Below are 16400 nucleotides of genomic sequence, written 5' to 3' on the forward strand. Positions count from 1 at the left end.
TAGCTAATTAAAGACTCTACGATTGAAACAAATTAAAGACTCTATAAGGAACTACGATTGCAGCTATAAATTCCTATAATTAAACCTAATAGAAGACTATAAAGATCTGAGATTGAAGCTAATTTAGATAATTTAGATCTACCATTGATGCTAGTAGGATGATATTCGATTAAAACTAAATAAAGACTCTATAGATTTGATTGAAGCTAATTAAAGACTCTAAAAATACCTACGATTGAAGCTAACGAAAGCCTTTATAAACCCCTGCAATGGAAGTAAATAAAGGACTTTAAAAACCTACGATTGAAGCTAATTAAAGACTCTAAAAATACCTACGATTGAAGCTAATGAAAGCCTTTATAAACCCCTGCAATGGAAGTAAATGAAGAACTTTAAAAACCTACGATTGAAGCTAATTAAGGACTCTATAAAGACCTACGATTGAAGTAAATGAAAAACGTTAAAAAGACCTGCGATTGAAACTAATTTTGGACTCTATAAAAACCTACGGAACTAACCCAAATGTATTTGTTCGGGTCAAACAATTTTAATAAAACTAATTGGCATTTTTTTATCAAATTTGTTTTAAATTCATTTATTTTTTTGTTGAGGATCATCAATATCAATGACTTTTATTGTAATACAAGTATTTTGGCACCCAACCTTTTTCATATAGTCTCTTCAAGATATGATCTTTATTAGTGACTCAATTATGGTTTAATTTAAATATTTATTTACGTTTTATTTACAAAGAAAGAAATCATGTTGGCGGCATATGAAACTAAAACGTGAACTAAACTAAGTAGCTATTTTTACGAGTGGTCACAATTTGTTTTCAATTTAATTAATACATATTTATTATATTTTAAAAGGTAATTAATAAATAGGTTAATTCAAGTGTTAAAGTACATTGTACTAGAAATTAATGAAATACAAATATTTGAAACGAATTCGCATAACTAATTTATTGATTTATCCAAACGAATTCAAATATTTGAAGTTCCTTTAAACAAATTCCATTATTTTATGAATTGTTAAACATTTACTGTAGCTCGTTTTAAGCCGCTTTTTGTGCAACAGACCCCTAACAAAGCAAAACAGAATGTTACCTAAAATATTTCTGGACATCATTTTCACAGTCAGCAGGATTTTTATTTTCAAATATATTTTTTGTTTTTTGTTTTATGTTTTTTTATAATTTAAAATCAAACACTTTCTTGTCACTAACACTTATAACAAACACCACATTCGTTTTCTAAAAAATGTTTCTTGATTTAAGTATAAACAAATTACAAGTCAAAGTAGGTATTTAAACATAAAACCAAACCGTTCCACACCAACTCAACTACGCAACTAAACAGAAATTCCAATAGACTATCGCACCAGAAGTAAAGACAGGCTGTCTGTAATCAGGAAAAACGATACGATTACTACTAGTTTCGTTTCAAATAATTAGTTTTTATATCTCTTTATAACACAAAATACTCTCTTACTATCTCTAACTAACTCGCTCATTCCCTGTTCAAGTTATCGAAAAGTGAACTTGAAATGTAGTATTTGTGATATTTATGAATATAGACTGGGTATAAATAGAAGAGTGAGTATTTTGTATACCCTACACCAATTATATTGCAATAGGTATTATGCGTTTGTGCTGGTGTTTTAAACACCAAGATGTAATGAACTTTCAACCACATTTTAGTATGCAAATATGCCTTCAAGATCCTTGATTTGCAAATTTGATCCAAATATAATCGGTGTAAAATCAATTTGGGTCCATTTCTAGCTATTTACTTCTGTGATCGAAAAACATTTGGTAAAGTTGTCGTGTCTTTTTCTGCATAAAACTTTAAATATTGTCTTGTTTTAGATCTCTTTATCAACACCCTGTGAGAAGGTCGCCTTTTATCGGACTGGTCACACTTTAGGCGAGCATCCGTAGTGTCCAATGAGTGTCGCTGAGGTTTGTAGCTTATTGGCAGAGACCTGCAGCTTAAGAAAACCCCACAGTGCCAGTTCACAACAACTCCACATGAGATGACCATGCCCTCAAATCGCTCGTGCAGAAAGTCATGTGTAGCACGTATTGCTTTCCTGTTGAAACCACAATATAAGTTCGTAATCATTGGCCTATAGCGTTTGCTGTTGACGGTGATGGCCAGGTCAACGTCGTTCTCAAAGAAATATGGACCAGTGACGCAGCCAGCCCAAAATCCACACCAAACATTGGCTTTTTCCGGATGCATAGGACGCTCTTGGATCTAATGTGGAGTGGTATCGTCGCAAATCTGACAATTTAGATTATTCCTCCTGAAATGGGCCTGATGATGATTCTTTTACCCGTGTTTTTGAACGCTATATCCGTCCATGGTGATTTGGCAAAACAAACTGAACAAATGACAGCCAATTCGTCAGATGTAGCTTCATCAATATGGCCGCTATCAAAGTTCGGAAGTCGCTTTTGGAAGCGACTGGGACCAACACCAAATATCAAAAAAGAGACACACGATTGAAGTCCAAAGAAGACTACGAAAAAATCTGCTTTTAAAGTCGAACCCGTGATTGAACCAACCTCATGTAAATCTACATAAAAACCTTGACTTTTCGAAGCTAATAAAATACCTATGTTTGATGCTTATGAAAGACTTTATGAAGACTGACGACTAAAACTAATTAAATTGTCGGATGTAAAAGACCTGCGATTGAAGATTATTAAGCCCTCTATAAAGACCAGCGATTGAATTTAAATTAAAGGCCTAAAATTTATTAATACAAGATGATGTAAATGTCCTAAGATAGAAGCTAATTAAGAACTCTAAAATGGCCTACGATTTTAGCTAATGCAGGACTCTATAAACCCTATGATTGAAAGAGATTCGAAAGCTAATGGAAGTTGATATAAAGATCTACGATTGATGTAAATTTAAGATACGATAGAAACTAATTCATTACTCTATAAAGATTGAAGCCAATTAAGGACTCTAAAAAGACCTACGATTGAAATTAATGAAGGACTCAGATCAACGGCTGAATTTAATGAATCTCTTTATAAAGACTTATGATTAAAACTAATGTATGACTCTATAAAGACCTACGATGATGTCTAATTAAAGATACAAACTTTATTGATACAAGATAATATGAAAGACCTGCTATTGAAGCTTATTAAGGATTATATAAAGACCTACGATTGAAGCTAATTAAATTCCTAAAATGTATTGATACAAGATGATGTAAAATACATACGATTGAAGTTTAGTTTTGAACTCTATAAAGACCTATGATTGAAGCTAATTAAAGAGCCAAAATTGATTGATACAAGTTGATGTATAAGACTTACAATTAAAGCTAATGAAGGCCTCTATAAAGACCTATGATTGAAGCTAATGAAGGACTCTTTATAGACCTTCGATTGAAGCTAATAAAAGATTCTTTAAAGGCATACTAATGAAGCTTATTAAGAACTTTATAACGACCTACGATTGAAGCTATTTAAGAGCATACAAGATGATGTAAAATAGTTACGATTGAAGCTAATGAAGGCCTCTATAAAAATCTACGATTGAAGCTGAGGAAGGACTATTTAAAGGCATACTATTGAAGATTGTTAAGGACTCTAAAAAAACCTATGATTAAAGCTAGTTATGGAGTCTATAAACATCGATGATCGAAACCAATTAGGGACTCTATTAAGACCTACGATTGAAGCCAATTAAGGACTCTATAAGGATCTACTATTGATACTAATGAAGGACTATATAAAGACCTACGATTGATGTAAATGGAGGGCTTTATAAAGTAATACATTTGAAGCTAATTAAGAACTCTATATAGACCTACAATTAAATCAAATTTTGGACTCTATAAAGACCTACGATTAAAGCTACTGAAGAACTCTATCTCTATAAAGATCTGCGATTGCAGCAAATGAAAAACTTTATAAAGACCTACATATAAAGTAATCTAATATATAGGATGATGGAAATTGGATTATCTCACCCAATTACAAACGCAAAATAAACTCCCCAACTATAATTATGTAGGGTACAAATATCTAAAGTACTAAACAATTTTCCTCATCACAAAACTACTTTTTAGGGAACATTTTTGATTGCTCTGTTAATAACATTTTGCATATTTCAGTTAGTATGTAGTTTCCATAATATGTACATTTTAAAATTACCCAAGTTGATTTGAATTGATATCTCAGCCTTAGAAGAACACGAAGAACATGTAGGTAGAATACACCAAAGATCAAACTAGTTACAAGAATCTATTTTTAGAACAAAAATACTATGAATGCGTAAAAGAAAACTTGTTAGTTAAGCCTACTTGTATTCCAAAAATTAATTTGAATAAGAAGCTGATAAGTGTGATTAAATAGTAGGTTTATGATTTAAAAGACACGCTACAATATAACAGATGCGACTTACACTGCCTTAACAGCAATTGTATTAATATTACAAATTTTGTTGAGATCGAATCAAAATTTCTCGTTAAAATTATTAAAAGGGAAATGAGCAAATTCGTTTTACGCAACATTACAATACATGTATTTAGTATGTTGTATTTTCTGTTTGTGTCGATCACTGCTGTAGATCCCAAAGAAAGAAAACTCTGTTTTTTAATGCATTCTTTAATATTTTATTTTTTTATTTTATTTTAATTTATGTTTTTTATTATTATTTTTATTGACAAACTACAAAATAAAGCCCATTTTTTTTTTGTTAAATTTTAGTTGATATTCTTTGTTGTTTTCTTCTTTTTTTTATAAAATAAAATATCTTTTTAGCAAAATAATAAAAATTGTTAAATTGTGTATATTTATTATGTATAGAGGTATATAAAAAAGTTATAAAACTGAAAATATTGTTTAGATTTGAGATTTAATTAAAAACCAATAAAATATTAAAATGTGTTTAAGAATAGAAGTTAAGTTTTGAAATCACTACCAGGCAGTTAGTTTAGTTTTAGTAATATTTGTTTATAGTAATTTTTTCGGTATAAAATTTTTTAATAAAAAGTTCTTATGTAAATTTTGTTTAGATGACTTTTTAATTTTTAACAAATTTGTTTTAATTTTTAACCCAAATGAAATAATGGTGAAATGGTTTACTGAATTATGTTGAGGCCGTATAAGCAGGGTAGATGCCGAACGCTCTGGACACCCAGTTGAGGTGTTGGCCGATCGACGATTTGAGTTAAGAAATGTCTCTAAACTCCTACGATGAAATCATCTCACAAAAAAGTACCTATTTTGATGACCTCGACAAATCTTATTTTTTGGAAGGGCCAAACAAAGTTGAGAAACGTTGGACAAAGTGCATAGAGCTCATAGAAGACTATGTTGAAAAATAAAATAATTTTTTATTCAAAAACTTTTACACACTCTCGAATTTTCAATATCTTTCAGGAAGAACTCTAGACAACTGTTGAACAACGACATGCAACACAGATGAGGTCTGTGAGTTATTAAGGACCAGATTGGTAATTCTCTCATTCGTATGTGTGCAAATCCTTATGTGAAAGTGCGAATTTTTCTATTTTTTTTATTTCGATATCGAATTAAATGTAAAGAAACATATAGATGAGACGCAATTGTCAAAAACCTAACTCTTGCAATAACAAAATACAGTGACAGAAAAAATTGGGGTAAAAAAATGAACGCCGACCTTATATTTCTAAAAAAAAGTTCAAAAAAGTTACACATACGAGTGTTGTTTTTGTTTTCACATAGTTTTTTTACTAATACATTATCGGTACTTAGGTTTTTGACAACTGAGTTACATACACATACGAGTGTTTTTTTTATGTTTCACAGGTTTTTGATAACTGAGTTAGGTGTTTGACAGAAGAGTTTCCGCTCTATGGTTTTTTTACTAATCCATTATCACAACTTAGGTTTTTGACAACTGAGTTAGGTCTTTGAGAGGAGAGTTTTATCACAAAAAATTACGATATTCAAAATGAGTCCTAAAAGCCTATCAGCCCAATCATGAATAAAAAAAATTCCTCGGGAATTTGTTCCCCGGGAGTTTTTTGTCATTGAATTTGAATAGGAAAAATGAAAAAAGGGAAAAAACTCACGCTGAATTTTTATTCATAATTGGGCTGATAGGCTTTTAGGACTAATTTTGAATACCGTAATTTTTTGTGATAAAACTCTCCTCTCAAAGACCTAACTCAGTTGTCAAAAACCTAACTTGTGATAATGGTCAGCGTGAAAATTGCTGTTGCATTTTTTTCCCGCATCGTATGTTAGTTATTTTACTCACCTGATGAAGCCTATTGGAGAGTTAGTTTTCTCTAAGTGTCCTCTTGTAATGTGAAGTTTAATCTTTATAATTTAGGTAGGGTCAACTGTCTTCCGCCTAGGGCAGGCACATGTTAAAATAACTAATCACAATGATGGGTAAATTCACTAGTTCAGGACACCTTGCCAGAACTGCTGGTAAGTTATCGTCTTAGATTATGAGATTTAAAACCTATTTGCATTTTTAAGAGGTTCGCTGAAGTCACTAGTGTTATTAGCTCAAGATTTACATTAAGTAATATTTTACCCTGAAAACAAAAAGATTAAATTAAATTAAAATTATTGACAGTAATTTGATGAACACTTGAGAACTTTTTGAATTAGACTTCGTTTAAGTTTCATATGAAAATGGAAAATATCATTTTTTAAGCCTTATTCATAATCAATTTTTAAATTTATCAAATGCTGAATCAGCCCAATTATGAAAAAAAAAATTCCGCAGGAGTTTGTTCCCCCGGATTTTTTTCCCATTGAATTTGAATAGGAAAAATGAGAAAAGGGAAAAAACTCCCGGGGAATTTTTATTCATAATTGGGCTGATTTTGTATGGATATTCTGTTTTATAAACCTTTTATAAATTCTTTACTTCTTTAATTATAATTTCATATTAGATTTAATAATTTATAAAATCGATAAAATATCAAAATTTTGGAAACCTCAACTCGAATTCAAACTCATGTTTATGTTTGTTCGAAAATAATTAATGGTATGTCCCAGTACTAGTAGTAGTAGTTCGATTTGCAGGTTTTACAGGAAATCATTCCTGTACTAAAAAATTTTAATATATTTTCCTATTTTTTAAAAGCTTTTATTTTACTTGTAATTAAGTATTTGTATGTTTGTATGGTAGTTTAGCACAAACATTTTTAACTGAATTTTTCGAAATGAACTGAAATTTGGCATGAATGCCACATCTGATGACAATGCAATATTATGTTCGAAAATTCGAATTTAAAATAATCTTTAAAACAAACATACAATTCAATATTTTATTCGCAATAAAGTTCGAAAATTAGAACTTGTGTTCGAAAAAAATATATGTAGTTTTATTTGAGGACAATTTCTTACATAAACATTTTGAAAAAAAAATTTCAAAATTTTCTTGCATTGTAAAGTATGTGTAATCTTTTTAAAATCTGTTCGAAAATACCAATTTAAATTCGAAATATTCATTGTGCTCTAAAAATGAGAAAAGAATTTAATAATACAATTTATATGATACAAAAGCTTCTTAAGACAAGTCCAGTTTCAGGAAAATATCTAATATAAATTGTAAAATGTAGTAGTTTTTATATAAATTATAAAAATACTAACTGCCTGGCATCGAAGAAATGTTTAACAAAAAATAAAAATTTTTATATTTTTCAATGTTTAACATTATGCTGTTACGTTTTAATAATTAATAACTTGGTGTTGTATTTTGTATTTTTTTTTCTTTTAATATATTTAGTGGTGAGTTTCTGTTTTTCTTGTTTTTTTATGTTAATTTATATTTTATTGTTTTGTAACAAATTAAGTTTATTTATTTCTTATTTGCAAAGCTTTGATTATTATTATTTATTTGTATTAAAAATATAACAGCCCAACATAAAAAATTTAAAAAAAAAATTCAAAACTTTTCTTTACAATTCCTTTTTTTTTCAAAAAAAAAAAATGCTAAGAATAATATTAAACTCTTGGTTGGGTTGGCTGATTTTGTTTGTTATTTTGTTTAAATCTGTATAATTAAGTGCTGAGTTGTTTGTTTTGTTTTGTATATTATTGCTTAAAAAATTAGTTATTTATTTATATATTTTATTTAATAATTATGTTTAAATTTATTATATTATTTGTATATATTTTGTTTGCAATAAAATTATAAATTTGTTTTCTAATGCCACATTAACACACATTAACATACATATACAACACAACATAGAAGAGGAACCAAAAATAAATAAATTATATAAACAAATTAAAGGCGTTTTTTTCTGCTAAGAAATATATATATAATATGCATGGTAAGACAACTCAATAGAACTTTAAATTTTAAATAATTTTACTAACAAATAATTTGTCTCTCTTTTTTTGTTAATTAGGGAACATGATATTTTTGAAATATATGCTTATAGTTTTCTTTTTTCTTTTTTTTTTAAGATAATCTTTTATTTTAATTAATTTTTAATAGTGAAATAGTTTAATTTGTTTTGCTTTTAAAGTTTAATAGTTTTATGTTATAGCATTTTTTGTTTACTTTGTCGGCCTGTTTGTTTTCACTTCTCAGTTTTCTTTGAATTTGTTTGTTTGTTTATCTTAACTTAAGAAAAATAACAAGAAACGAAATTTACAAAGCCGGACCACCGCCGGGATATTCACGATAATCATCACATTCGTCTAGAAAATCCGAAAACAAGTCGGGACTAGCATCGTAGTCGACATGTGTTTCAGATTTTTCTATATTTGCCGCCATATGACGTAAATTTTCAACACCAGCCAAAAGTTGCCTAGAAGGAAAGGAAACATATTTAAAAGAAATACTTTCCAATTGAGATTAAAAAACAAGTAAGCGAGCTATATTCGGCTGTGCCGAATCTTATGTACCCTTCACCAAATTATACTTCAAAATACAAATTTTAAATGTTTTTAGGTAAACAAAATTATTTTTCCAAAGTTGTTTTTTTTCATTTTTTGGAAAAAAAAATTTTTCGAATCTTATGTACCCTTCATCAAGTTATACTTCAAAATACAAATTTTAAATGTTTTTAGGTAAACAAAATTTTTTTTCCAAAGTTGTTTTTTTCATTTTTTGGAAAAAAAAAATTTTCGAATTGTTATTTAATTTTTTTTTTTTTAAATTTTAAAATTTTTTTTCGAATATTAAATTTTTTTTTTTAAATTTAAATTTTTTTTTTAATTTAAAAAAAAAAAAATTTTGGGTGAAAAAAAAATTCAGGTTATAAAATATTTTTTCCGATTTTGACCCATTTTAGGTGAAACTTACTAGGGTCTTATATATGTCATTGCAAAAGTCTTTGAAATATCTATCATTAGATATCCATATTGTCTATATTAATGGCTTAGTAATCCAGATATAGGTAAAAAATAGATAAAAAATCGAGGTTGTCCTGGTTTTTTCCTCATATCTCAGCCATTTGTGTCCCAATATTGCTGATTTTAAATAGGAAACTTCTCGAAAGCATGTCTGGCAGAATTATTGAAGATTTGGATCCAGAAGATATCTGGGGACTTCAGAAAATTGATTTCAACAGACAGACGCACATACAGACAGACAGACGGACATGGCTTAATCGACTCCGATATCTATAAGGAACAAGTAATAGAGCGGAATATAGCTCTGCAGAATCTCTCAGTCTCAAATTGTACTGTGCTTGACACAGGCAGCAAATTTTCTATAGAAAATTGTACTGTGCTTGACACAGGCAGCAAATTTTCTATAGAAAATTGTACTGTGCTTGACACAGGCAGCAAATTTTCTATAGAAGACTGGTTTTTGCTTGACACAGGCAGCAAATTTTCTATAGAAAACTGGTTTTTGCTTGACATAACATCAAAATTTCTATAGACAGCCTGCATATTCTTGACCAAACATCAAATTTTCTATAAAAAACTTGTATTTTCTTGACCAAGCAACAAATTTTGTATAGAAAACTTGTGTGTTCTTGACACAGCAATAAATTTGATATAAAAACTTTAATGTGCTTGATACACATTACACAGCAAATTTTCTACTGAAATTTATTTTAATACTTTTACTTACTTTAGGTTCTGTTCTGCATTTGATGCTGCCCTACGCAAATCTCTTGATAACTGATGTTGTCTGGACGGTCTAATGCCTAAAGCAGTACCTGCACTACCACCACCACCGCCTGAACTGCCCATAACACTACCACTAACTCCACCAATTGCTGTCCCAGCCACAGCTGCTGTTGTTGCTGACGTACGTGTTGTACTAGACACAGCAGCTGCCGCATAGGAACGATCACAGCTCTGTACACTACAACCACCCACGGCACCTTCTTCGCGCATCAATTCCTTTTCTCGCCTCAACATTTCCACTTCGGCAGTTAATTGTTGTACCTGTTGTTTAAGTTTGGCCACATGCGTTTGTACAGCCGTGGAACGTTTTTTATTGCTGTCTAACGCGTCTTCCGTTTCAGTTTTATGTTGCCGCTGCTGCTCCACTAGCTGTCGTTCCAAGTTATTGGCTCTTAAGGTCTGTTCGTTGAGTGCTACCATGGTTTCATTTAAAACCCTTTGCAAACGTTCATTATCAGAGCGCAATCGTGAAAGTTGATTATTAATTGAAGATTCTTCGGGAGAACCTATGGAATTGGAGGGTAGACCAGCGGCCACATCGGCTAAGCGTTGAGACGAATGTATGATAGGGCCATCGGATAGAAAGTCGGGCAACATTTTCGAACCCACCGATGCAGTGGATGGTTCGGGCAGGCCCATATTAAAATCACCCCTATCCGCAGGTCCTGGTATGGGGGCGTTATCCAGGTGTAACGTGCGATTGTTGGAATTGTGGCCATGTACGGCTCCAGCCTGACCACCACCGCCTGAGGCCTGACCCAAACCTCCCGAACCGTTCAAATCGTCCATAAATGTATTGATGGGCGATGATGGCGGAGAATTAACATGCATATCATTGGCATACCAAGAATCCATCCAATGATCTTGCACAAAATCTGGCAAAGCAGCGGCGGCCGCTGCTCCTCCTGGCAAAGGATTAGCTGCATGAAAATCTGTTGGCCTGGAGCAATGAGCAGTTTTCCTGCTGTTCATAGAGTGGCTGGCAGCCGAAGCTCCTGCTGCATTTAAACCACTGGAATTGGAAGTTAAAGGCAAGTCTAATTTCAATTTGGCAGCCGTTGTAGGATTTTGATTTGAATTTAAAGCTAAACGTGTGGGCCTACTATCTTTGGTTGGGGCACCTATACCCACACGTCTACGGGGCGAGGTTTGAGGTTTAGGCATATCGTAGTTGGAATACGAACGGGGTACATACGAGCTGCCACGATCATAATCTGTGGAATTTGTAGTCATTGTGGGGGCATTTGAGGGGAGATTCCATTCTAAAAGAAAATAAAAAAATTAAATAAAAAGAAACATACTAAATTTTATTTTACAATACCCTGAAAGCGATCACGCTCCCTTTCATCTGGATAGAGACGAAAATCTGTGGCTGCAGTTGAAGAACCTGCGGAAGCTTCGGCCGGTGGCAAATCTGCTGTTGTGGCAGAACCGGCATATTCGGCCAAACTCGCCTGCGAGTCAAACGATGAAAATCGTGGGGATCTCTTCATTTTCGTAGCTGCAGATTGTGCATCGTTCGAGCCTCCCACTGTTAACGATGATATGGAGGTGGAGGACACAGAATTCGATTGAGGGACTTTTGGCCGAGCTCCCGTTGAAGTTTGTAGAGAACGTGACGATGTGGTAGCATTTGAAGAAGAGGATGTAGTGGACGTACTGTTGGCAGGTGGGTCCAAAGATGTCACCGTAGTAGAGGGTGCTGTGGGCACGCTATTACTACTCAGAAAATGTTTAAAAGAAAAAGAGGAATTTTGTGTAGGTGGTGGTGGCTGTTGTTGGACGTTATGTGTGGGAGCCGTGTTTATACAGCCACTTGAATTACTAGCATCCGACGACGATGATGCTGTTGTGTTAAAATTGTTATCATTTATGCCCACCGGTCCCAAGGTGGCTCTTATATTTGTATAATCTCCATAAGCCGCCAGGCTGGGAGGTGGCTGTGGCCGATGACCATTTATACACAAATCCGCCACTAAATCATTAAGTTTACCTTTGCTAGCTGTGACCAATACTAAATTATCATCATTTGTTTGTGGTTGCACATCAACCAAGTTGTCACAACTTTCATTTTTGTTATTACTTTTGAAACTCTCATCCAGAGGTTTTTCCGTCTCCTCAATGGACTTTGTGTTCTGTTGTTGATTCTGTTGCTGCTGCTGATCATTTTCATTGGCCATATTATTTGTTGTTAACAATTTACTGCAAAGACGTATTATTATTGTTTTATAAGCCAAAATTCTGCTTTTTTTCTTCCTTCGACTTTTCTTCCTAGTGTTTTGTCTATTTTTTTTCCTCTCCCAGTTACGAGGTCTCTAACAATGTTCGTCTTCTTCTTGCTGTTAGTTTTATTTTTAATAGGTCTTAATAATTTATTTAATTTTCTATGAAATATAATTATTTTTTAAAATTAAGTTTAATTAAGTTGTGTTTTATTATTGTTATTTATAAATTACATTAATTTAGTAATAAAATTTAGATTTTTTTCTCTTTCTATTTTCAAGTTTTTCTTTTCTGTGACAATGAAAATGTTGACACTTTTTGTTGTTGTTGTGTTTTTATTTTCTAGTAATGACAGTTGATAAAGGGTTTGATGGGTTTACACAATAAAAAGGATGCCATATGGTATAAAAAAATAATTAAAATAAAAGGACTATTTTATTAAAAATTGTTTAATTTTACAAACTATTTTTTCAACTTTAATAGTGTTTCAAATTTACCGGCTAATTTTATAAGTTTACGTTTATAATGACCAAAATGTATCAGGTATAGACATGGGCTTATGAAAAAGTTTCTTTCATCAATCTGGCATTATTATAATAACATCACCAAACTTGGCAGCACTTCCATGTAAACAAAAACAGCTGTCAAAAAAAACTGGTCAAGCATCGATCCGCCTCAATTTCTAGAAATTATTAGTAAAATTTGCAAATAGAAAACTATGAATTTCCTGCAAAATAATATAGAACATTATACACCCACCAAAGAACTACTAAAACCCTTTCATCAAATCAAGTGTTCTCAACCAGAATGCACTAGCATCTTTACTAACCAGGCCAATTACGAAATGCACTTGGAGAAGCATCATCGTTTAGCTCCAGCCGAAAAGTCAACTCACACCAGACTATTTTATTGTCCGGAACACAAATGTGTATACAATTATGACAAACCACAAAGTAAACACTTTAAAAATTTCAAATATTTACGGCAACATTATCAAAAGGTGCATTTGAGTAAGGATTTCGTGTGCGAGGAATGCAAAAAGTCGTTTGCCACAGAAACTCAGCTAAAGAAACATCAGAAGGAGATGTGTGGTAAAAAATTTGTTTGCAATGATTGCCAATGGTCATACGATTCTATGGAAGCTTTGTTAACGCATGGCAAGAGAAAGGGTCATAATGTTAAGGAAATAATAATGGCGGTAAAGAAAAATGTAGGTAAAATGGCTATAAAACCTTTGAAGAAAATAAACAAGGAGGAATTGCCTGCAGAAATACCCAAGCAGCAAGTGGCTAAAGAAATACAAGGTAAATTTTTCATATATAAAGTAAAAAAAGAAGTAATTTCTAAATGTTTTTATTTTTCTAGTTGATTTCTGTCCTAAACTGGTGTGTGCTACAAGTGTGCAAACAGATTTCCTAAACGATTTACACGAAACGAATAGCAATCAAGATCTTTCCAATGCTTTAGATGAAATCCACTCACTGCTACGAGATATAGAGACACAAACAGAGCCTTTTTTGTCGTCCACTTCTACAGAAAATCACAATTATTTGGATCAAATGTTGGCCCAATCTTCTCACATGTACACACAAACTTGTGATGATTTTCTCACAGAATTGGGCTTATCCGATATACAAACCCAAACAAATTGGCCCTCGCCCAATCCCCACAATGAAACGGGTAATGTACAATTTACCTCAACAGCCACTTCCACCAATCCCTGTATTCACGATGAACTGCTTGTTTCCACTGAAACACAAACAAGTTTTACTCAATGTTTGCTAAATTCTTGCACTGATGCGGGAACCAGTACACCTCCCGTTACATTTGGCAGTCTCTATCATACTCAGCATACGCAAACGGGTGATCATTTGCTAGAGAGTTTTGATTTTGGTGGTCAAGCCTCTGATTTGATTGATGGTTTTCAGTCGACTTATACACAGACATGATGGTACGATTGGGATTTCGAGGGAAGTCTGGATAGAGAAGGTGGTGCTGATGTTGGCGGTAGTGTTATGAAAAAGTCGGAATGTGAAGAGAAAGTGTAAAAGGAAATGAAAAGAAAAAATCTATTATTAAATTTTGATTTAGGATTAATAAATTAAATGTAATTATAAAATAAAATTAGGTTAAGAAATATATGTATATGAACTATTTATGTGAAAAATAAAAATGCACAAAAAGTTGTGAATAACACAAAAAAGTGAAGTTTTAATTTAATCTCGTGTAAATTAGACTTTTTATGTGCGTATATCATTTTTATCGTCACAAAATTTAAATATCTAATATAAATCTATTTTGAGTCCGCAAGTTTTTGAAATCGAAAAAAGTTGTGAGGATGTATTTATCTTTTTCATTTTGTATATTGTTTAAAACTTAATTTTGAATACTTCACCATCAATTTGCACCACAATTTTAGTTCGAACTTTTTATACCCTTCACCTTCGTGAGAAGGGTATATTTAAGCTTGTCATTCCATTTGTAATTCACTATAATTTTCCGACCCTATAAAGTATATATATTCTGGACCCTTATAGATAGCGGAGTCCATTAAGCCATGTCCGTCTGTCTGTTGAAATAAATTTTCGGAAGACCCCAGATATCTTCGGGATCCTAATCTTCAATAATTCTGTCAGACTTGCTATCGGTCCACAAATGGCTGAGATATGAAGAAAAAATCAGGACAACCTCGATTTTTTACCCATGTTTGACCTATATCTGGATTACTAAGTGATTAATATAGACAGTATGGATATCTAATGATAGATATTTCAAAGACCTTTGCAACGACGTATATAAGACCATAGTAAGTTGGACCATCACCAAAAACAAATTTTTTTTTTTTTAAATTTAAAAAAAAATTTCTCGAATTATTATTTTAAATTTCTTTTATTACCACTTTTTTTTAAATTTAAAAAAAAAAAATTTAAAATAACAATTCGAAAAAAAATTTTTCCAAAAAATTAAAAAAAAAATTTTGTTTACCTAAAAATATTTAAAATTTCTATTTTGAAGTATAATTTGGTGAAGGGTATATAAGATTCGGCACAACCGAATATAGCTCTCTTACTTGTTTTATATGCCGTTTACACCAACCTTTAAACGATTTTTGATTGAGAAGCTATGTACTAAAATTTTATTAGTTTTTCTAAATTTAAATAGAGCCTTATTAGAAATTAACTGATTAATAATAAACAATATTATAAATTAAATTTTCATAAATTACTAGCTGAACCGGCAAACGTTGTCCTGTCATACAAATTATAGGTAATTTTAAATGCCAAATAAAACAAGTAAGAGTGCTATATTCGGCTGTGCCGAATCTTATATACCCTTCACCAAATTATACTTCAAAATTTTAAATATTTTTAGGTAAACAAAATTTAATTTTTTTTCCAGTTGTTTTTTGAATTTTTTGAAAAAAAAAATTTTTCGATTGTTATTTTAAATTTAATTATTTTTTTTTTTAAATTTAAATTTTTTTTTTTTAAATTTTAAAAATTTTTTTTTTTTAAATTTAAAAATTTTTTTTTTTTAAATTTTAAAATTTTTTTTTTTTTTTAAAAAAAATTCGGGTTCAAAAATTTTTTTCCCGATTTTGACCCATTGTAGGTCCAACTTACTATGGTCTTTGAAATATCTATCATTAGATATCCATATTGTCTATATTAATGTCTTAGTAATCCAGATATAGGTAAAAAATAGGTCAAAAATAGAGGTTGTCTTGGTTTTTTCCTCATATCTCAGCCATTTGTGGACCGATTTTGCTGATTTTAAATAGCAAAATTCTCGAAAGCATGTCTGACCGAATTATTGAAGATTTGGATCCCGAAGATATCTGGGGTCTTCAGAAAACTGATTTCAACAGACAGACAGACGGACAGACAGACAGACAGACAGACAGACAGACAGACGGACATGGCTTAATCGACTCCGCTATCTATAAGGATCCAGAATATATATACTTTATAGGGTCGGAAATGAAAAATGTAGAAATTACAAACGGAATGACAAACTTATATATACCCTTCTCACGAAGCTGAAGGGT

At 31.4% G+C, this 16400-nt stretch overlaps 3 protein-coding genes across 3 annotated transcripts in view; 1 reads left to right on the top strand and 2 right to left on the bottom strand.

Moving 5' to 3' along the window:
• The window catches only part of LOC135955983 (alanine--glyoxylate aminotransferase 2, mitochondrial), a 382980-nt gene extending 381598 nt beyond the window's left edge, over positions 1-1382 (bottom strand). The window contains exon 1 of the mRNA XM_065506435.1: positions 1110-1382. Coding sequence (XP_065362507.1) covers positions 1110-1131 — 22 coding nt within the window. The 5' untranslated portion in view covers positions 1132-1382. The remainder of the gene's footprint in view (positions 1-1109) is intronic.
• Positions 1383-8526: 7144 nt separating this feature from the next.
• Positions 8527-12643, bottom strand: l(3)04053 (lethal (3) 04053). The gene is made up of 3 exons (XM_065503665.1): positions 11451-12643; positions 10071-11391; positions 8527-8796 (listed from the first exon to the last, which is right to left on the bottom strand). Exons 1-3 carry the CDS (start codon positions 12307-12309, stop codon positions 8637-8639), a joined length of 2340 nt encoding a protein of 779 aa, XP_065359737.1. The 5' UTR covers positions 12310-12643; the 3' UTR covers positions 8527-8636.
• A 401-nt stretch (positions 12644-13044) lies between these two features.
• Positions 13045-14509, top strand: LOC135954246 (PR domain zinc finger protein 15). Its single transcript, XM_065504328.1, has 2 exons — positions 13045-13656; positions 13718-14509. The coding sequence occupies exons 1-2, from the start codon at positions 13071-13073 to the stop codon at positions 14299-14301; spliced, it is 1170 nt and encodes a 389-aa protein (XP_065360400.1). The 5' UTR covers positions 13045-13070; the 3' UTR covers positions 14302-14509.
• The last annotated feature ends 1891 nt before the right edge of the window (positions 14510-16400 follow it).

This window comes from Calliphora vicina, chromosome 3 (genome assembly GCF_958450345.1).
Source record: "Calliphora vicina chromosome 3, idCalVici1.1, whole genome shotgun sequence".
Taxonomy (NCBI): domain Eukaryota; kingdom Metazoa; phylum Arthropoda; class Insecta; order Diptera; family Calliphoridae; genus Calliphora; species Calliphora vicina.

Coding starts and splice junctions, on each gene's coding strand:
- LOC135954246 (XM_065504328.1), top strand. CDS start 13,071: ATGAATTTCCTGCAAAATAATATAGAACATTATACACCCACCAAAGAA. Junction 13,657..13,717: donor AGTGGCTAAAGAAATACAAG/GTAAATTTTTCA, acceptor TTATTTTTCTAG/TTGATTTCTGTCCTAAACTG.